The sequence below is a fragment of the Pteropus alecto genome, unplaced genomic scaffold (genome assembly GCF_000325575.1).
Source record: "Pteropus alecto unplaced genomic scaffold, ASM32557v1 scaffold177, whole genome shotgun sequence".
Classification (NCBI taxonomy): domain Eukaryota; kingdom Metazoa; phylum Chordata; class Mammalia; order Chiroptera; family Pteropodidae; genus Pteropus; species Pteropus alecto.
Window position 1 is genome coordinate 6,584,298 of NW_006442207.1, and position 23,563 is coordinate 6,607,860.

The 23,563-nt window shown below is 35.8% G+C and overlaps 1 protein-coding gene across 3 annotated transcripts in view; it reads right to left on the reverse strand.

Annotated features, from left to right (window-relative positions):
• Window positions 1-16,048: 16,048 nt before the first annotated feature.
• Window positions 16,049-23,563, reverse strand: part of SHOC2 (SHOC2, leucine rich repeat scaffold protein) — a 67,644-nt gene continuing 60,129 nt past the window's right edge. For 2 of the 3 annotated variants that reach the window (XM_006920859.3, XM_025039196.1), the window contains 4 exons: window positions 22,133-22,255; window positions 20,286-20,423; window positions 19,841-19,958; window positions 16,206-18,266 (listed from right to left, as the gene is read on the reverse strand). In XM_006920859.3, the coding sequence (XP_006920921.1) occupies window positions 18,058-18,266; window positions 19,841-19,958; window positions 20,286-20,423; window positions 22,133-22,255 (588 nt within the window). In that variant the 3' untranslated portion in view covers window positions 16,206-18,057. Of the gene's footprint in view, window positions 18,267-19,840; window positions 19,959-20,285; window positions 20,424-22,132; window positions 22,256-23,563 lie in introns of all 3 variants that reach the window. The other variant, XM_015596334.2, reaches the window with a different exon arrangement.

The window sequence follows — 23,563 nt, forward strand, 5'->3', positions numbered from 1 at the left end:
GGACCTAAAGAAAAGTTGCCTTATTTCAAGGCCCACTATACCAAATACCTTATGTAGTCAGCTCCAGCTGGAAGTCCCAAGGATTGAACAGATCGCCCCTCTGCCCAGCAGGATGCAGGATCAGGTCTGGCCAGGACTGGGAACTAAATTCTGGACCTTGAGCATCACCTTCAACCCCAGGGGAAGATAGTTATTGATGCTGCTGCTCTTGACATAGGTAGTCACGAAGTCTAAAGTACTTTTCAAAGTACATCACAGACACCTCATTTGACTGCAGTACCTTTATCTATCTCCCAATCTTTGCTGCAGTGGGGTGAACTCCCCTTCCAGTCTGAATTCTGAGGAGCTTCTCTAATCCCCTTTTCTGGAGAATCTGAAGAAAGCCGAGAAGGCAGAATTTCCTCCCTCTGTTGTGTCCAACATTTCCCATCTACTCAGATCTCAGCTCTGAGCCTCTCGGCAGGAGCAGAAACATTGCACGAGGCTCAGATTGAAATGTGGTTATACTCATCTTCGCACAGCACCCGAGGAGCCCCATACGTCAAGTATGAATGCTGAGAGAAACAGAAACAAAGCCCGTGGCAATCTGGGGTTCGCTGTATTGTTTACAGAACTTAGAGACTGAGTGTTGGGAGACAGTCACTGCCCATCTTCTTCCTTTCTCATTTCAGAAGCAAAAAGCAAAATGAAAACAGAGGCCACCGTTTTTGGTTTTATTTGGTTTTGTTTTGTTTTTTTTTAGTTCAAACCTCTGCTGTTAGCCTCTGCATGACACCTCTTGTCACGTTTTATAAATGCTTCCCAAACAGCCAGTTGGTTTCTTAATTCCTGGGTTCGGGGTCTTTTCTCCTAAAATGGAACCAAACCTTTCAAGGAGCTAGGATCTGTGAGACCGATACACAACTATTAATACTAATAATCGGTGCCTTTGTTAAATACTGAATGTGCATCATGTCCAGGGTTATATACAGAGCTCCTTTATATTATATGCAGACTTCTTCCTCTTGCCAAATGTACACCAGCACCAAAAGCTCTGCCTCCTTATTTTGACACACAGGGTCAGTATATCTCTGAGCTTTGAAAAGTTGCTGGGTACCAGTATTTCTTGCTAGAAGATTTAGTACTGTGCTAGCCAAGTGAGACAGCGTTGAGCAGAGACATCCACAAAGACAGTACTTAACCAGAACTGTATATTAACATTGCCTGGAAAGGTAAAATACTCATATCGATGCTCCACGGGGGTAATTATGATTCATCAAGTCGGTGCTAAGATCGGTGCTAGGATTAGCATCCTAAGGAGATGCTAATATGCACATTGCTTAAGACTCAGTTCTCTAAGCAATACATCTCAGTGGGGCGGGGGGCAGGAGTGATGAGCAAGAGCCTTGGTGAGGGCAGGGAGGGGGGTCCGAATGACCTGAGGACTTTCATCAAGCCAATTTGAGCTACGAAGAATGGGCCTCAGATTGAGAATCACTGCCCTGGCGGGACAACTAGAAGGGTGTCACAGCCCACCAGGGATGCGGGCAGAACAGATGCAAGCTGCTATAAACATGGAGGTTGACTTTCATGGCCCGAGGAAGAGTCAGCTCTGAGCACACAATAAGGGCCTATTATTATTTCTACTATTAATAAGAATAAATTCTATTTCTTAGCACTGACACCCCCCCCCCCATTAAGCACAATGCTGAGTAGTTCATGTACCATTTATTTTATATTATTCCCAAAACAGCTCTAATGTGTAGATATTATTACCTGCCTTTACGGATGGAGAAAACAAGTCTCAGGCTAAGTGGACTGCCCAGTTAATAAGTAGCAGGGTCAGATGTGGACCCCATGTTTCCCGATTATAAGCCCAACAAGATTTCTACCTCTCTTTCTATGGGTCTCTGCCCCTTGCCACACTGACAAAGAGGAACCGGCAAGAGGTTCATCAGAAATGAGAGTGTTAATGAGCCAGCAGATCCTCCCAATATCCCCGTTCTCCTTGGCCGTTCATGGCCGCTAGAGCAGGACAGTATAGAACAGGACGTGTTTTTCATTCTACGGCCTATGCCTACGGCGTTGGAGGAGGCATCAGGCACACTCTACACAGGCTGAACATTTCCCAATGGCCAGCCTGCTGGTGAGCAAGCAGTACACTAACTGGTTGTGCAACTCCGGACTTACTGGCCTTCCCTTGGTAGAAGCAGCTCCTCCCTCTCATGGGTGCCTGTATAACTGCTTCCAAAGCTCGGGTGAAGGCTTATTGCCCAAGCTTACCTGTTCTTTTGTACCATGGTCTAATAAAGGGAAAGGACTGTCCTGTCCATCTTTGAATTCCCGGAGCATACGTAAAACAGGCTTTTTAAAAATCAAATTTCTGGAACCTACCCCTTGGAGATCCAGCAGGTCTAGGATAGGACTTAGGCATTTACTTGTATTTTTAACAATTATCTGAGTAATTCAATAAATACCAAAATATAAGATGCACTGGCAAGATACTTGACAAACGTTTGTGTGATGAGCGAGTGAAAGAATTGGTGATTGAATGGGTAGTTTACAGTTAAGTTACCATGAGGTAAGAGGCCTAGTAGAAAGTGGCTCAAATGTCCAGCACTTCATTCCAAAATTAGGATTAAGTTGAGGAATCTTAACGAGCTCAGGGCTGCATGTATAGGAATTCTCTCATTATATCTCTCGATATCTATCTACCTATCAATATTTTTTTCCTAAAAGGAACATGAAAGTCGTGGAAGATATTCTATTTATAACCATCAGCTAGACAATTTACCCATAAATAAAAGCTGCTTACATGAAATAATCTGTTTGTCCTGGAATTACATCTGCAATTAAAGTGCCAGGCAACACCAAAATACAACTTGACTTCATCTAAAGGGAGCAGGGAACTGGGTAGAGGTGGTTAACAGTGCTTTTTTTGTTGTTTTTAAGACTCGACTGAGAAAAAACTATGTGTCCCATTAGTTTGGACTTCTGGGCTGTGATACAACCCTCACAAAGAATAGTTCGGGCCCTCACACACAGAGGCCACAGCCACGCACTCAGGCAGTACGTAAACACACAGTCTCACCAGTCAACGTGATGAGCAGGTGGGAAACGCAATGTCTCCACTGCCGTCCGTGCCATGAGCACAGCTAGAACCAAACACCGCCGTCAACTACAAACACGTCAAGTTGCGGGCGGTACTGCTGACACAGAGGCGGGGGGCAGTCACTAGAAAAAAGATCTCATGCTTCCCCTGAGCGATCGTTTAATTCCTTCACTTTCTTGTACCTGTGCTGGAGCCCTTTGGGATCACATTGTTACTGAGGGCGGATGTAAGCCGAGAGAAAAGCATCAACTCCAGAGAGCGTTGTCACAAGGAACCACCTTATTTACCACCTTCCTTCTTTCTTTCTCATCACGGACTGCCAGATCAGTCTTGCGACACTCACAAAAACAAGTGAGAAGTCCTGCCACCGCCTTCGGCTCTAAGTGCCAGCCCACCCTGCCCCAGGCTGGAAGATTAAGCCAGGTGTTTTCTGCCTCTGCAAGGGCCTCTAGCCAAGACCAAGAAAATGGCAGTCTGTGCCTGGATCATTCCTACCTTCAGGAGGTGAAGAAAGGTTGGGCTCCCACCAGGCTCCTTGCTGCTGCCCGACCCTGCATGTTTGCGTTTCTACTAAAGCGTGGCTGTTGAGGGCTATGCACACACACAAACCTTACCATCACCTCCTGCAGTCCTCCAGGCGGGTCATCACAAATAAGTGATCTTTCCCCCTTGTATCCAGGTGAATTATCTTGTCCGCTTTGTCCAGAAGCATAAGGAAAAGCAAAGCTTGAAACAGTTATGGTGAGTGAGTGCTTTTTGTTCTCAGGCATAACAGGTGAGCCGGAGCCACTGGCCCTTGTGTATAAAGGAGACATTTGTCACCAACATTAATAACTCTTAAACTAACATTCCATTAATCTAATTAGGGAAGGTGAATCATCCTTCACATTCACTCAAAGACACCAAGGAGACATGATGCCTGAAACATCACACACACACACACACACACACACACACACAATTTAAGAGGTGGTCTGGCTATCACTGCTCCCTAGAAATGATTCCTTTTTTTCATTCCTTAATGACACAAGTGCAAGCTCTTCTTTCCTAAAGGGACAGACCCCTGTCTGTCAGGGTCTGGGAGTCATTAGAGTGAAGTGAAGTCTTAGGAGTTTGGGCTTTGGAGTACGATGAACCTGGGTTCTGGTCGCACTTCTGTCAGTGACTGTGTTAACTTACTGAACTTTTTAGACCTGCTTCATGATGTGGAAAAGGGGGAAATACACACACCTCATGCACACTCTTAAACGAAGATTAAATGAGCAAATACGTGGAAAATACGTAACAGTGCTTGGCGTTTAATAGGTGCTCGTTATGCATTAGGAACATTTGTTTATTTGGCAACACTTTCTCCTTTATTAATCTGAATTTTCCTCAAACAGATGCAAATAAATCCTAAGCTCTGCCTATCTTAAAGGCTGATAGCTAATTAATAAGTTAGCATGAGAAATAAGAATTTGAAACAAAATGGATGTGAGAAGATAGGACTTTAATGGATTTTAGCAGTATTTATTACATTTTTGTGTGAACAGCAAAGGAAGGGTGGAAGTCAATGGTTTTGAACTGTTCATGAGATGGAAGGGTATACGATGAAGAGGCACAAATGTGAAGTTCAGAGAAAATTGGATTTAAGAAGGGAAGCCTCCCAACAGGGCCATTAAGGACTAAAATGTGTGAGACACAAACGCTGGAAATTGCCTTCTTTCGAGAGCTTTCATTCCCCTCTGTTGCTTTTGAGTCAGACGTGCACCAGACTGGACTGGAGGTACAAAAGAGCCGGGAGAAAGAAAGGAACGTCACAGAATCTTAAAGCTGATGGAATTTTAGATAAATAGGGTAAATAACGTGATACTGTTTGGGGGTGCTTTCTTTTGCAATAGAAAGCCCAACTAAACCTGGTTAGAGTAGAACAGAAAGTGGATTAATTTATCTAAATGAAATTCAGTTCAAGCCAGGGGTGGAGCTGACTGGGCAAGGTCGATGCAGTGGCTCATCTGTTCCCACTAGGAACCTGATTTCTTTCTGTCTCTGTCTCTCTTTCAGTAAAGAAAGATTAGCAGATGCACAGAGAGAAATGTAAGGAACCATGCAGTCTTCCAAAACGCACGTGAGAAAGAAGCTGTCTTGGCTTTTGCCAGCACTCCAGGTCCCAGACTTCAAGGCTATGAGGCCGAGATCCACCTCTTGTTTTTGTTTGGGGATTCCATGAGTTTCCAGAGCCTACAGAACTACTTCTCTTTTCACGGCAGTCTATTTGAGTAGGTTTCTGTTTTGTGCAAACAAGATGCTTGACTGGAATGAATGCTAGAGCTTTAATTTCACACAAAAACATTTCTTGATCGTCTTCAATGAACCAGACCTCGTGCTAGACACTGATGCTGATAATCACCAATAGGACACAACTGCCAAGTTCACTGACTGGGCAGTCTCTGAGAGGAATATTTTCCGTTACCCTTATATATATTCAAAAGTTTTAAATAAAATAACTGAGTTTTAAATAAAATAACTGAGTTTTTAAAATGCACAAAAAATTTTCAATGATGAAGGCACTCCAAGTTCAGGCAATAAAGCATTTCTTTGTCTGATCATGTACAAATGAAAAATAAAATGGAGAAATTTAAATAGATATAACTACTCCCAGCATCAGATGAAAAGTAAGCCTGTTAGAGCCTCCCCACCCCACCCCCCCGCCCCCACCATGGTTACAACTAAAACATCTGGACAAAATACAAAAAGTAACTACTTAAAAAGCAAACAGTAGGGAGTGGCCCCATAGTGTAAAGGTTAGCACATCTGCTTTTTCACGCAGAAGGTCCTGGGTTCTCACCCCAGGTGGAGCCACAGACCATACCCCAGATGTGCCAGGCGCCCCGAGCTTGTGGAAGGAGATGCCCTGCCTTAAGAGATCCAGTTCTTAAAAAAAAGAGGAAGACAGCAACATCCATAGGTCAGGGGTGAAAGTGGTGGGGGGAATTAAAAAGGGGTGGGGGGAAGCAAACAGTAGCAGATTTCTGGTTTAATTCCATTATGGTCTAAGAACATATTTGTATGATTTCTACTCTTTTAAATGTGTTGAGGTGTGTTTTATGGCACAGAATATGGTCGATTTTGGTGATCGTTCCATGTGCATTTGGAAGAATGTGTATTCTGCTGTTGGATGTAGTCTGTAGATGTCAGAGCCCGTTGGTTGATGGTGCTGTCAAGTTCGACTATGTTCTTACCGATTTCCTGACTGCTGGATGTGTCCCTTAGAGATAGAGGGTGTTGAAGTTTCCAGCTATAACAGTGGGTTCATCTTCCTAGCCAGTTCTGTCAGGTTTTGCCTCACATATTTTGATGCTCTGTAGCTAGGCACCTACACATTAAAGATCATTGTCTTCTTGGAGAATTGACCCCTTTATCGTTTCATAATTCCCCTTTATCTCTGATAATTTTCCTTGCTCTGAAGTTTGCTTTGTCTTAAATTAATATAGCTACTCCAACTTCACTAGCATTAGTATGACATATCTTTCTCCATTCTTTTGTTTTTAATCTATGTCTTTATAATTAGAGGGGTTTTTTTTACGCAACATATAACGATCTCTTTTAGTTGGTGTATTTAGACTGTTAATACTTAAAGTGATCATTAATTTAGCTTCTATTAATTGCCCTTGTTTCTTTTATCTTCTACACTTTGCCTTCTGTGTTTAGAATTGAGCATTTTATATGATTCCATTTTCTCTCCTCTCTCAGCATATTGAGTATACTCTTTAGTCTAATTTTTGTTAGTGGTTGCCCTAGGATTTGCAATATACATTTACAACTAATCCAAGCCCACTTTCAGACAACCATTATATCACTTCATGGGTAGGGCAAGCACGTTATAACAGAGTATTTCCAATTCCTCCCTCCCATGCCTTATAACATTGCTGTCATTCATTTTACCTATCCACAATCTATAATCGCCAAATATATTGCTATTATTTTGAATAAGTTATCTTTTAGATCAGTTAAGTAAAAGAAAAATGATCTTACTTTACCTTCATTTATTCCTTAATGCTCTTTTTTTATATGGATTGTTTCTGACCTATATCATATTCCTTCTCTCTTAAGAACTTCTTTTAGCAGTTCTTGCAAAGCAAGTCAGGTCCACTGGTGACAACTTCATTACATTTTAGTTCGTGTGAAAAAGTATCTCTCCTTTTGAAGGATAATTCCATGGGGGTACAGCACTCTAGGTTAGTGGGGTTTTTTTTGTTTTGTTTTCTGTTTTCCTCTCAACACTTTAAATATTTCACTCCACTCTCTTCTTACATGGTTTCATAAACAAGTCTGATACAATTATTCTCCTCGCTCCTCCATGTTTTCTCTCTTGCTTCCTTCAAGACTGTTTTTGATTTAAAAATCTTTGATTTTTCTGCCGTTTGAATGATATGTCTAGGTAAACATTTAAGAGTATTTATCCTGCCTGGTGTTCTCTGAGATCCTGAGATTTAGGTGTCTGACATTAAACTTGGGAAATTCCTTGTCATAATTGCTCAAATATTGTTTACAAATATTAAAATTTGGGAAATTCTTAGTTATTATTGCTCAAATATTATTTTCAAATGCTGAAAGAACTCCTTTTTCCTTCTGGTATTCCCATTACACATACCTTACACCTTTCATAGTTATTCTTGAGTATTCTGGAGTTTTTTCTCCATCTTTTTTCTGTTTTCCATTTGGAAAGTTTCTACTGACATAGCTTCAAGCTCACTGATTCTTTTGTCAACTGTATCATCCACTAAAGAGCCTATCAAAGGCATCCTTCATTTTTGTTATTGTGTTTATTTCTAGCATTTTTGATTCTTAGAATTTCCAGCTCCGCTCACATTACCTCTACATTCTTGTATGTCGTCTTTTTCCTTTAGAGCCCTTAGCATATTCGTTTTAACTTCCTGATCTGATAATTCTAGCATCCCTGTGATATCTGAGTCTGGTTCTGATGGTGCCGTCTCTTCAAGCTGAGGGTTTTTTTAAATTTTCCTTTTAGTAGGCCCTGTAACTTTTTGTGGAAAGCTAGTCGTGATGGATTGGGTAAAAGGAACTGATGCGAATAGGCCTTCTGTAATGTCGAGGTAAAATGTGTATGTGCGTGTGCAGGGTGGGGGTAGGGAGGTTGTATAGTCCTGTGAGTAGGTCTGCCTTTTAGTGAGGTGCTCCTGGGCTGTGACCAAAAAGTAAACACTTCATAAGGTTTTCCTTCTTTAGTGGAATAGGAAGACTAGAACCGGATATTTCCATTCTCCCACATAGAAAGCTAGTGGGGACTATAGTTGATTCTCTCTCTTCCCCCAGGTCAGTTGGGCCCGGATAAAACCCCAGCAGGTTATGCTCTGGTACAACAGTTTCTCTTGCGGGCCCGGCTTGCTCAGGATAGAAATGCTCTCAGTATATTTCAAAATGGCTGCTTTTCCCTTCCCCATGTTGGAAGGAGGAGGAGAGTGCTCTCTGATAGTCACTGTGAGAACCTGCTTGGGCACCTAGAGGCAACTCACACCTGTGTGGGGCCATCACGCTGTGCCACCAGAAGTTTGTAACTCTGACCTGTTCACACTGAGCCAGCAGTTACGGTTTAGTCTTTCCTACTAGCACTGTTTGTCATGGATGTTTTTGCTCATGGGTTTCTGCTCTGGTCATTGAGATTCTTGGTATCTACCCATCTCTACGATTTTAGGAGCAGCGGTTTGTCCTGGAACCTCAGTGCTCTGATAAATGATCCCTGTGATTTCTTTGAATCCCCAACTCTGAACTTATCAATCCTCGACCTTGTCCAAAACTAAAATTTTATTAAATACTTCACTATCATCAACATGAGAGATGACTCACACAAATAGCAGCAGTTACATATATAAATGATAAATTATAGACTTAAGTCTAGCACTTACTTTGTGGCTTGTATCTTGCCTTTGGTTTAAAAGGATGAGAAGGAAAGGAGTGTACAACTCAATCCAAATTGTTCAAATTTGTGGTTACAATGCAGTTTTCCAAATTTATAGATTCTTAATAAGAAAAACTTTTAATTTGGCTTTTACCTGGTTAACCTGTTTTAATCAAGGCTCTACTTTATCAGCTTTCACTTCGTTGGCCTATTTCAACTATGGTTGAGATGGGGAGGCAATACAATGGAGCAGAAAGAATACTGAATAAGAAGTCAGAGACCTAGGCTCTAATTCAAGGTTGACATAAGAGTGCATCAGTATGTAACTCATTCAGTTACCCTAGATATTCCCTCAGCTCGAAAATAAGGATAATGAAGTCAGATTTGCATAAAAACCAAAGGAACAGCAAGGTGGAGAGGAAATTAGTTTAGTTACTTAAAATAATAAACAGCTGATCTTTTAAAAACAACTAAATATAACCAAAACCAGAGAAGTGGGGAAAAAATGATTACCAAAGTTAAGATCTTAAAGGTTGTCAGAAGTAACCTGAATCCCTAATTATCCTCAATAAAAATTGAGGATTTCTAGTAATCCTAATAGTTTTAAAATTTGCTCTTGGACAAATAGTACATAGTAGATAAAAGTTATATAACTGCCAAGGAACTTGGACTTGTTTGTGTTTTAGAATTGTGCATTTTAAAAAGCTGGTATTTACTACATGGTATTCAAATATGCCAGAAAAGCTGGAGAAATGTAATCTTCATGAAGAGTGTGTGTATATAAGGACATATGTACGTGTACGTGTATATAAAATGAAAAAAGTAAACTCTACTACTCAGCTCTCTCATCTACAGTAACACCTAAAGAATGTGGTAAGACTAATTACACCCTGGGAAAGGGAACAGGATAAGTTATTACTGTGCAAAAGCAGAGAACTAGAAAATTGTTGCATTTAGTTTTCATCTGCAATCCAGATGAAGGGTTACTTAGAAGAATTGATTGTACAGTTTCGAAGTTGACATCAAAGGCCAAAAGATGAAGATTTACATCTAAGCTGATGCTCACAGAAGTAAAAAAGAAGTCACCATTTTAAAGGAAAATGTTAATCATTCCAAACCCAGGCTCATCCATAACTCTTCATGTTATTATTTGATTTTCTATAAACCGAAGTCTAGCAGTACTTTTAAAAAGGCCGACCAAAGTGCTTAATTACCTCAGGACGGCCTTATATTAAGCAGCTACAGGAGGTGCTTTGGAGGTTAGAAAAACAGCTCTGAATGAAATTAGCTATTCTTAATTTTTAAAAAGTATATTACTCAAATAAGTGTAAAATCCATTAGACTGTGACCTCCTCAATGGCAAAAATTTGTCTGGAGCGTGTATTTGACAAGAAAAGATGTATGATAAACACTGTTTTGCACTAAGTAGTACCAGTTAAAAAGCATATTATCTATTATAAATAAAACTTATCAAAACATGACCTTCCAAACTCAAGAAAAACCAGAGAACTTCTTTACAAATCAGCCACCAGCCTAAGTTGAAACATAAAGTTTACTTCATCTGTTTACACTATTGTGCCTTTACTCTCCCATATTCAGTCACGTATGTGTACTCGCACACACGTCCGGTGCACCTTCAAATTTCAGAGACTACAAGACTAGCTTCAAGCATTGAGTGCTACTTCTGACAGCAAATTTGGACATTTATATGCTTAAATACTGAGTATTAAAACTCCCACTCTAAAATATAAATTACATTAAAATTAGGAGTTTTTTCCTAATTAATTTTCCAACTTACTTTTTTTTAAAAAAAATCCAAGCATTCAGATTCTTATCTCTAATCTCAACAGGGAAATTTAAAGTAACCATTTATTCAATCAGGTGAAATCTTTAAAAAATTTTGGACATTCACATTGCCTAATTTTGAAGGTAATATTTATAATATATACTTGCATTAGATATTACTGTGCTTGTAATTTCAATTAACTAGTTTTTTAATCTCAGTAAAAAAGTTTGAGTCTAATCACTTTACAGAAGTCATTAAATAGCCAATACTCTAATCACTTAATCTAAATGTAATGATATTCAAGTCAAAATTCCTTTGTGTGTACTTCAGAATTGTGCCCCTCCCAAATACAGACATTCTCTTTCTAGGCCAGATTTTTGTTAGCCAGGCTAAGACCAAAAAAACCTAGCTAGACCAGTTAAGCCAGTCTTGTTCAAAGATGAGTTAAAAATAAATGTATAGATGTGGCCAGTTACCTCAAATCTAGTCTATTCCAAAAGATTTAACTAAAAAGAAAGAGTTGAATAGCAAAAAGGGAGAAAAGGCCACCACAAATAAGTTGAATAAATAACTAGCATATGGAAAAGAACAAGCAATACAATTTTTTTAATGAAGAAAAATAGATTAAAACTTTAGGTGCCATCTCTAGAGATAAGATTTAAGAGAATCAAATTTAAATAAAAAAGAAAAAATTAGAAAGATCCACGGAGAGCTGCCAGTAAGGTCCCTCACCTGGTACCCTTCACCCATTTCTTTGGGGCAGTAAAATCACACACGGGCCCAACCTGAAGAACAAGCATTTAATGCAATTTCTATCTCAGCTTCAGAGCTGAAAACTAATTACGGACAATGGCTATAAACTAGGATCACTGTCCAACAGAATTCTCTGTGATGGCAGATATGTTCTGTATCAGCAAATAACATAGTAGTCACCAGCCCCATACACTTACTGAGAACTTGATATGAAATATGAATAGTGTGACTGAGGAATTACAAATTTTTACTTAATTTTAATTAATCTAAATTGACATGGCCACATGTGGCTAGTTAGTGGCAACCATTTTATATAGTGCAGAGTCCTAGAAAAACAGGCATGGGAAGTAAAATGATATTGAAGCAGAAAATACTGAGAGGTTGGAAGAACTGAACTCAAGGAAATTAGCTATTCTATTGCATAAATATTCCTTTTTCCCACTTCCGTTACAGCTACTTCTCCATCTCTGTGGGCTCCTCTCTACGTAAAAGTTAAATGTTGGAGTTAATCCGAATTCCATCCTTTTCCCATTCTACCTGCTATCCCCAGGAAATTCTTGCTTCAATTATAAACTACACACTGGAGCATCTGTTTCCAGACCTAACCTTCTAAGCACTGGGTTTAAGTATTCAATTGCTTACTCAACACTCCCTTGGATCCTCTCCTTACATCCAAACCAAAGAACCAGGTCCTGTTGCAAAGTTCCACAGTTTAGTAAATACATCCAGATGACTGAGCCGTAATCATAGGAGTAACCTCTGATTAGCTAACTCACCTCTTTCAATCAATCATTAAGTTTTACTAACACCTCTTCCTAAAGCTCCCTTAAATGTGTATTTCTTTCCATCCCCATGGCTACAATCTTAATCAAAGCCATTGTCACCTCTCACCTGGATTGCTCCAACAGCCTCCCATCTGGCTGCTTGGCCTTTAGTTTTGATTCCTTTCTAACCGTTCTCAAGGTTGCTACGGCGATTTTTAAAAAATATGTATCAAAGAATGTTAAGAGGAAAGACGAAAATTAATCAAGTTGTACATAGGACTAACATTTGTTACCGTCCCTGATAAGTTTTCTTCAGCAAATTAAACAGTTCCCACTGGGTAAGATTTCCTTTACCCTTATGGCTTTTGTTCTCATGAAACGTTTAAAAACACAACTTAAATGGCGTTCTTTATTAGCCAGTATCACAATGTTATTTTTCTAGAAATCCTGCACTCAATTTCCACTTTTAGTTACCAGGATACCTTAAACAGCAAACCGGGCTTTCTTATGAAAGGTTACAAAAACAAAACAAAAAGCATTTTCTTCATAAAGACTAAGAAAATTGGACAATCGCTCCTAATAATTCAGTGTCTCCATTATAGGACAATCTTCATTATAGACTATGTTCATTATATACTGTATTTTTAAAAAGCTAAAAACCATAGCTTGGATTTTATAAATAGTAAATACAAACAATATAAATAACTATATCAAAGATTACTACTGACCCTACAAAATATTTTGTTGCATCTTTTGTGTACTTATTTTTGTATACCTTATGAAATACCATTTGCTGCCTTAAAGTTTTCCAGGTTAAATGGTAGTGAAGAATCATTTCTCAGTTCCACATTTTTGTGATTTGATGACATTGCAAAGATTGATTTCATGTCCAACTTCAGTTAGCATTACATATAGCATTGGAATTTTTTCTAAAGACTCAATGGCAAAACATTTACATTATTCATATTGAATACCTTAGTAAAGAATGACTAAGATAATTTTTATATACCCAAAATAATCAACAATTCAGGTAAAAGTACGTTTTCTGAAGGCTGTTTACACCTTTTAGCCTTGAATCATTATTCAGAATAGCTAAGTATGTACCACAGCACAAGACCTATTAAACGACAGTGGAAGCCTGATCTTTACTAGGAGAAAAGTCAAAACTGTTTATTTAGTTTTCAGATATTATCATTTTTGCAGAGCTCTGTGCCTTGTAAACTGTGTACTGTGCAAATTATCATGTAGCTGATTAAGAACAAGTTCTGATGTGCAAATTAAAATAATCAAAGGACACTATCACACAAAATACTTTGTTACATTCTTATTCAGCAATTACAAGGCAATATTCTGAACTATGATTAAACGTTTTGAGGTGAGAAAAAAATTACTAAATGAAGAAAAATTATACATTAGTATGCTATTCTATTAAAGACAAATGTTAAATGATTTGAGCCACACATAACATTCCCATTGGTAGTGGATATCAGGTTTTAAGTGCCAGCTAGATAGATAGATTTATTGAATAATTTCTACAAAATTATGAAAAGAAAATGGTATAGACAATTAATGCAAATGGTATTTGTATATTAAGCCTAATCAGACCAGTGGACAGTTAAATTCTCCACATAAATACCAGTAACAATAAAAGTAAATTAGAGAACATATGAAATATAAATAATGGTTACTGATAAAACACCTATAGACTCTAATTAGGTTTTCCGGGGTCATTTTTGGTAGTACCTATAACATATAAAATGCTTATAATGTCATTTAAATATTCGATTCTTATTAGGATTGTTAGGCTGGAGCTCTAATAATCTGCACGAAGATTGAATCTCCTTATTAGCCCACTAGTACCACTGTGCAACTGAGGAAAAAAATGCTTTCTCAGGACTCTCTTCTCTCTCTCAGAACTTTGACAAAATATACTCATTTTGTTAGAACAAGTCGCTTATTGCCATCTGCTGAATAACTTTCATAATAGACAAATCTATGATGTGAATAAATCCCCCTAATGGGTAGTGTTGTACACTGTACAATTTGCAAAACCTCTACACAACAGCCTAGTCTGTACTACTCTCAATAGTAGACACTATTCCTTCTACCAAACTGGAACACTATAAACTCCCATCCAGCTGAAGTCATGACACTAACAGGTATTTACATTAAAAAGTTTAAATTTAGAATGTATAATGTCAACAAGATATTAACCTGTAAAGAAAAAGTTCTTTTAAGGGTACGAATGATCAACTTCAGCTTAAAAGTTAAAAATCTCCCTCTCCCCAGAAAACCTATTTATATTCAACATATATTTCAGAGTTTAAAATAAACTCATAAATGATCCCCTAGAGTTAGTGTTATCAGGTTTAGAAGGCATTATATTAAAAAACAAAGTATTGATATCTATTTTATAAAAGTCTCATAATATCTTCTCAATAACATTCAAGATACTTCCTTAAACACCAAATCAATGTCACAACTCTGCATATTCAAATTCTCAGAGATATGATAATCAACCAAATATTGTCACATGTTTTTCCAATTGTCCAAATTGGCTCTTAAAGCCTAAATTAACCAAAAGAATAAAGAGCAAAGTTTTAGCTAAGATATTTGATATACTGCCTTAGCCTCTGCTGTAGGCAGAAGGAAACCTTTCTTCACAAGTTGTTCATTTTAAATTTGAAAATTTCAGGAATTTATTCTTCTGCTTATTTTGGATTGTGCCATTTTGTTCCTCTAATTTTAATCATGCAAGAGTAGCTGTATGTCCTGGTTTTCCAGAGACAGTTCTGATGTATGGTTGTTAGCCCGACGTAACAATTGTAGTCCCCCCTTTCTATTTCAAAGTGTCCCATTTTGCACATTTTTACTACAACCCATTCTTATTAATAAACAATTACAAATTCTGCAAGCTGAAATTTGGACACATGGCTTAGCAATAACTAAGATGAAAAGCAACAGTTATAACAAAGGTATCAGAGTAAGACTAGATAAATTGTGATGTAGAACAGTTTATCCATTTTAAATGATTCAGGCTTTATGACAAATTAGAAATATGCAATTACATTTTTAGAGCTCATTACAATTGCATTATCTACCTTTTAATATAAATATAAATAAAAGTTTTAAGTGTTTTTCTCCTCCAAGAGTTTCTATTTCTACTGCTTTCATTTGTATTTATCAAGTCCATAAATTATTTAGCACCTCCCCCACTTTGTCGATATGAAATAATCATTTGGGATTTAAAAAGTATTAAACTACCACAAAAGGACTGTTATTATTGTTCTTTTGCTACTATATATTAACAAAAGCTAAGTTTAGAACAGCAATTTTACAATGTAACATTCTATCACATTCTTTTTTTTATTTACTGAGCCTACTGGAAAGACTAAACCTAATTTCTTTAAAAGAAATGAGAATTTTAGACATGCCAATTGGTCTTACTGCAGTTTCCAGGAAAGTATTAGCTCACATGTAGTCATTCTCTTACATTCAAACTATTTAAATATTAACTATCTTGATTTCACAAGGATATCCCAATTAGAGTCCACTTTAGCTTCTTAGAAGTAATGAAATTCACGGGCTCTTACAAGGTGGCAGCCATATGCGGGCATATGTTTTATGCTTGTTAAAAAGTTTTATAACTTCTCAGCTATATGTGGTTTGCCTATAACATCACTTCTACATGTAAAACTGTGTTCATTTTGCATTTCTAGTACAGGTTAATATAAATGAAGGTAGGGGAACCAAAATGTTTTAAAAACCATATCTATTTTCATTTTTAAAAAACAATAACCATTTTTTTAAAAAAAGACATTAGGTTACTCCCTTTAAAGTTCAAGTTCCATCATCTTAATATATAAGCATACCTGAATATGAGATTTTTAAAAACCACACATACACACAAGCTCTAGGTAGAGCTGTAATAAACAAATTCCTTTTATAAACAAAATTTTAACTGAAAAGCCACAGTAGATGGGGAAAAAAAGAAGCAAGGATATTACTTAGTAAAATCCAGTGACATCTACAATAGTTTTACAGCACATTTAAGCATTCTAGGTTTTATATCTTCACCTGCCCTCCATTTCTTAGCTGTTCCCCAAAAACTTGCCAATTACGAATATAGGTTCGACCTCAAACTTAGTCCTGATTTTGAATGCCAGGAAAAGCAAAACAACATTCCAAACCTCTATCTTAATATCATAGCCTTAATTCAAAAATGGTTTTACTCAAAATGCAATGCCCACCTAAATGGAAAAAAAAGAAATTCAAGCAGCAATATGTAATTATACGTAAGTTACTCATTATATGGGAAGGTTTTATCTAGAATGCACTTGCTCTGTGAGTCTCTTCAATAATTGACTTAGACTGACACTATCAAAAGTAAGAATACTGTATAATGGGCACAAATTTACAGTACTGCTAGCCTTAAAAAGCAGTAAAGCAAAATAAAATATATCCAATAGCACATGCACATCTTACAGAACTTCCACTGAACTATCAATGGTTTCTATGCAATGTGCCTCTTTTCCATAACTGTATTAATAACTACAAAGAAAAGAAAGATGAGATTAAGATCAATGGTACTGAACTGAATTGTTTGAAGCCAGTGCCCCACATGTGGGGAAAAGTGCATTTAGTTCAGCAGCAATACAGCACAGTGTGAAGATATTGTGCTTAGACACAGATATTCCAGATCTGAAAGATGTACAAGGCAAGTCAAGATATAAAACCATAGTACACTGTTAAATAACCTTGAAACATACATATATTGCAGTGTTCAAAGAAAAACATTCATTTTCATTGTACAAGGCTAGGGAGAAATCCTTAAAGTTACCTATTGTAGTTTATGATATAATAAATACATATCTATATAGCATTGTATATACATATATAGAATGTGTATGTTTATGTCTTTTTTTTTTGCCAAATTATTCTTTTATGAATCTGCAACTTTTATAAATGAAAACTCCTATGCACTACAAGTTTCTGTTTCCCCAAACTTAAGAAAAGATATTTATACTAGAAAAGGTCTCAACCCCCTCCCAACCCAAAGACTCACTTCAGATATTCTGCTTCACAATTGATCAGAGAATCACAATGAAATTCTAGAATTTTTTACTGTATCTTTTCCTTTGCCAGTTGTTTCAACAAGCACATATCTTTCAATATTTAAACCCGCTGATACAAATTCTTTAGCAGAGGATATAAACTCTAGATTTGACTGATTAAAACAGAGCAAATCAAAACAACAACAAAAAAATCCAGTGATTTACTCTGACTGTAAACAATATATAAAATTTAAATCTCAAATTTCAAAATAAGTTAAAGAAAAATTCTACCCTCAGGGCCTATAATACTATAAGATCTGACAATTGGTAAGGGGAAAATGTATATGAAAAGTTGCAACAAAATTTATTGCCCATTATTTTTGCTAAGAGAAAGTATATCTATACTACCTCTGCCCCTTAAATTTAATAAATTCATAATTTGTTTGCAAATGTTATAAGCAAACTGGCATATCATATTACACAACAAAAAACATCCATCAAGTTCAGCAAAGAAAACTTATAAAAAGCCTTTTGTACAGAATTGAAAAAAAAATCTAAATGGCTATGATTCCTCTATTAGCAGAAACACATAATGCAGTCTTTATAAATCTGCCAAATATATCAATATCTACATAGATAGATACAGATATAGATATGAAACATTAATGGCAGTCTATTTTTGAACAGTGTGTGGGACCAGCAGATTTCTATCAGACCATGGCACGATATGGACCCTGCATCTTTAGGAACTGAATGATGAAAGAAGGACCCCCAGCAACAATCTGAGGTGGAAGGTGACTGAGTGGACAGTTCTCAATACTCATGATTGAAAGCTTGCTGCAAAGAGCCAGCTCAAAGGGAAGGCTATGCAGGTTGGGGTTGTCATTCAAATACAGTTCTTCTAGGTTCTCCAGTGTACCTGTTTTAAAAATAAAATCAATTATTATTTTTTAAAAAATTACTTACAACTAAAAAAATTCAATGGCATGATGCTATCCTGGGTATTATATATACTAAATACACATTGCCTCTTACTTTCTCCTCCTAATTTTAAAACTCTCTACAACCATAGGTCTCAAACTCTGCTGCATGTAAATCAACTGGGGAGATTTTGAAAACCCTCCTGTCCAGGTCACACTCCATGCCAATTAAATCAGAATCTCTTCCTTTATGGTTGGTTTTCAAGATTGGAGAGATTTTAAAAAAAAAAAAAGAAAAATACACATGCCATACATCCAGAGATTCTGTTTGGGACAGCTTGGCATATGTATTTTTTCGAAACTCCAGAGGTAAGTCAGTGCCTATGATCACTTTCCTATTGTAGATGATGTGATAATCTCTCATTAATAAATTCTTCATGTGCAAAGGTTTTTGTCACTTGGCATAAATCTTTCACTAAGACAGTTATCACATATTTGGCAGTAAGCCAAACATCAATTTATATAATCTTTTAAAACTTTTTCTTAGACTGTCTTAGGATACTCATACTTTCTAGGCAAATATCTCAAGCAATTGAATGAGGCCAGCTGAATAAATATGCCAGAAATAAAAGTGTAAGTTGCCTCAAGTGTTGCCAATTTTTACAATTCAAAATTTGTAGTATTTGATAGTGGTATGTAGAAGACTAATAAAAATAATGGCTACTAAGTAATAGATTTGTTTACATTTCATATTTATTTAATATTCAGAGCAACTCTATGAAAAGTTACTATTATCATCCTTATTTTACAGGCAGGAAACCTGAAATTTAGAGAGTTTCCCTACCTTATCCAAAGCTGCAGAGCCAGATTTTGAATTATTTTACTTCAAAACCATTCTTAACCACTAATCTATAGTGACTCTAGACAGCATGGTATAGACAAGATAAAATAATACATGAAATTACTAATATGGGAGCATTTGAGATCTTGCTTCTCAACATACGTCATCAGATTGGCTCAAAGTCTTATAAAAATTCAAGAGAAATTACTAATTTAAGAACTCCTATGTGACTTCAAACAATTAATTCTCTTTATAAAATGGGATTACAAATTGCACTACCTCAAATTCAAGGTGGTCATGTTGATTATATGAAATAATGGGTATAAAAACACTTAGAAAATTCTAAAGTATTCTCAAATATTAATATTAACCAAATATTATTATTAATCCTAAACCTCATAAGGAAATGTTCTTTCGGCATTAGACATTACTAATTTAAAACAAGCGTGTGTAATTTTTAAATTTGGAAGAAATATAAAATAACTCTCTGAAATTAAGGTTAAACCTATTGAAAAAAGAAGTATGCTAAAACATTCTCAAATGCAATATTAACCCTATGAAATCTAACCCAAACCTACAACCATCCAACTACTGGTGCTCTATAAAAAAATCCTTGAGCCTGCTGTAACCGCAGTTGACAAAAACAATAGATTTGTCATAATTATCTGAAATACTGCTTGAACACGCAAGAGCAAATATTAGTACAGAGTCAAGCATTCAAAGGGTCCATACCAATTTCCTCAGGAAGATGAGTAAGTAGGTTCTCTCCAAGGCCTAGATGTGTGAGATTGGTAAGGTGACCAATGCCTCTGGGAAGAGTGGTCAACTGGTTGTTTGTCAAGACTAATTTCTAAAAGATCAACAAAATAAAAGATGATTACATATATACTTCCTACAACTGACATAAATTTAAAATAACATATCTACTAAACCAATAAGATAAATTAACAAGGAAATTATACTGGATAGGACAAGAACCACCCCAAGTTTTTCTTTCAAAAAGTATTATTTGAAGACCAAAGCAGTTAGGTTACATGAACATAAAACTAAGCCCTAATGCTATAAGAAGAAAATCATCCAGTCTAAGAATTAGATAAAATTCTTATGAAAAATGTGCAATTTGAAATGTATACCCCAAACTTTAATTATATAACAATAAAATCATCAAGATGTTCACCTGTAAATCCTTAAGATAAGCAATTTCATTTGGCAAGGATTCCAATTTGTTCTCCTCTAGATCCAACTCTCTTAACTTTCTAAGGTTTCCAAGACCATGGGGAAGCTTCTTTAGAAGATTGTTTGATAATATTAGAACCTAAAGAGAAATTATTGATAGTGTTTGGTAACTCATGAAATGGAATTATATACTACCATTGTGTGGCCTAAAATTTATTTAGTAATGCTAATTTTTTAAACATTAAATATCAATGGTTTACTTCAGGGTAATATTCAATTATAAAACATAAAACACCTCTATTAAAAAAATCACCACAGTTATCAAAAATAGACTGTATTTGATTGTCAAAACTAATGCAAGCAAAAAAAAGAAAATTAATGCAAGCAAAAGGAATTTAAATTACAAAAAACATGAAAAATTATTAACTACTTGCAGTAAGATTAATATAGTTAATGGTATTTTCATACTGAAATGTCTAATAGGAAACCAGTTACTTATTCAAACTCCTTACAAACCATCATTTAAGGAAGGTAACAACTGACTTAAGATTGCCTACATCAATCCACTACAGTTATTATTTGTAGTATATTTATTACATTGCAAGGCATCCTATAATACATTGAAGAAGCAAAAAAGGGTTGAAGAAGATAGTCCTTGTTCTCAGAGAAGTTACAATAGGCAGGGGAAGGGTACAGGGGGTAGAAGCAATCCCGGGCATAGGGACAGTGAAAAGAGTACTAAATGGAAAGTTCTACATGAGGTTCTGGCTAATTTTGTATGCCAACTTATGTCCTCCAAAGTGTACTACCCACACACACAAAAATATATATACAATAAGACTAAAAAATAATAATAGTAGTTATCATTTATTGAGTTTATTATTTGCAAGGCACTATACTGAATGCATTATATGCATTATTGCATTTAACCCTAACTACAACCTGATGAGGCAAATACTATGTATTATCTCCATTTCACAGCTGAGGAAGCTGAAGCTTGGGCAGGATAAATCCATAAATAAAGAAGATAAAAGTGGAACTGTACCCAAATCTGTTTGGCTTCAAAGCTCATGCTTTTAACCATTACGCCATACTAATTCATCTTACTAAATAATAAACAAAGACATTAGATTTTTAAAAAACATGGATACAGAGGAAATTTTTAAAAACATCTATTTATTATTAGTAAGCTTTTTCATCAAAAGAATGAAAATTCTAGGGACTCAGAGGCAGGAGAAATCATATTTGACTAAGGAGGTAATAATAAGATTGGTCTTTAATTATGGAAAATAATTTTAAAAGAAAAAATTAAGAGAATGGGAAGAGGGCATTCTAGATATTGAGAACAATAAAACTAAATGTATGAAGCTAGAAATATGCACATTTCCAAATAAGAAAATAATCTCTTTAACTAGAAAGTAAGAGTATGTGGGTAATTAGAATGAAAAAGTAGGCCAGAATCACATGAAGGGTTTTGAATGCCAATCTGAGGAATCCATAATTATTTTTGATAGACAACGGTGCAGTTCTTAAACAATTAAGGGAAAAAATACATTCTAAAAGATGCTAAGTTTTTGAGACTTTTTATTTCAAAAATACTCTATAGCACTCAAACCTACTCACTTGTAGTAGGCAAAAGTAATTAAGCACTGAGCCCAGATTAAGTCAACACCTCATTATCCTAACAAACATCCTGTACGTTTGTTTCGGAGAGCTCTAACATTTCTAATTATGATCTTCACCTAAATAGAAACTGCTTATTTTAATTGGAAACTTTAATTGGAAACTGCTTATTTTAATTGGATAACTGTGGAAGGATCTGAGTTCTAAATGCTCCTTTGTACTCACCTCAAGGGAAACAAGACCAGACACATCCTCAGGGATCTTTGTGAGCTGATTAGTGGCCAAATTCAATTCTACCATACTGGTCCAAGTTCCAAAATCCAAGGGAAGTGAAGTCAACTGATTGTCCTGGCAAAGATAAAAAGAAGCATCTAAAGTGTAACCACAAAAACAAAGCCCTATATATACCTCCTGACAGAAAGATAATTCTTAAACAAACAGAAAACCTTATTTCCTTTTTTGATATCAAATATAGAAAGACAGAAAAGGCAACAAAAATTCTAAGCTCCTAAAGCTTTTCATACAGTAATTACGTTTTATTCTGAGGTTAAATTGGAAGTTTGTTCCTTATATGATTATCTGTATTGGATATCTGTATGACCAACACTTGGGATTTCAAAGGTTGCGGTGATAAATATGTTGTTTTCTCCATTTTGTAATAATGTACAGAAATCACTGAATAAAATGTGGATGCTCATGAGCACAATGGAAGAATAAACACCTAATTATAGTCTACCAAAAAAAAAAAAAAAAACCAAACAGATAAGCTCAGCAATTCTAGAGATGCTGAGCAATCAAGTACGAGAAGAAAAAGGTCTTAATATAACAGCAAATTAAATCATTAAAAGACTAAGTATCCACAATTTTATTTTAAAAGTCCAGGAGAGAAGATGGTAAAAACATATCTATCATTGAATAATAAAAACAGATGATGAAATAGTGTAATCCTAATTTCGTTTACAAATTAAATATAGTTATACACAGAAAAAAAGTGAAATATATGCCAGTGATTCATTACTTCCTTTTCCTGCATCCTCATATTCATTTATAAATCACATTTTCATCAATAACAACTCTTAACACACTTTTGTATGTGGGTATTGGTATTGAGAGCTGACCATCAGTACTCCTGTACCAGCTGGGTATCAATGACATATGCCAATATATTAACAGTGATGCTACCTCTCATTAGTGGGATTATTTTATATCTTTTTTGGTAACTTTATTTTTAAATTTTTCTGCAATGTACATGGATTATCTGTTTCATTCTACATAAAATCATTCATAAGAGAAATCCCAAGTAGCAAATCTCCACTTGAAAACCAAGTTTTTCTTTTATTATAATATTTTAACTTATTATCTATTTATTAAAACATTTAAACTTACTATCTATCCTATGCCTAAACTATTGATAGTTAATAGTCTGATCAAACATTTTCATTTAAAACATTTACTACTGGTGCTTATAAGAGAAGGAAAGTGTCAGGCTTCATTTGACTTCTTTCAGGAAAAGTTTTGTTATACATTTGTTATGATTTTGAAGAAAATTAAAGACAAAGCTCTATACAAAGTTTTATTTCACTGAAAACAGCAAACCTTTCCAAGCTAACGTATTACAACAACATTATATCAATAAAATGTATAACCAAATGCAGA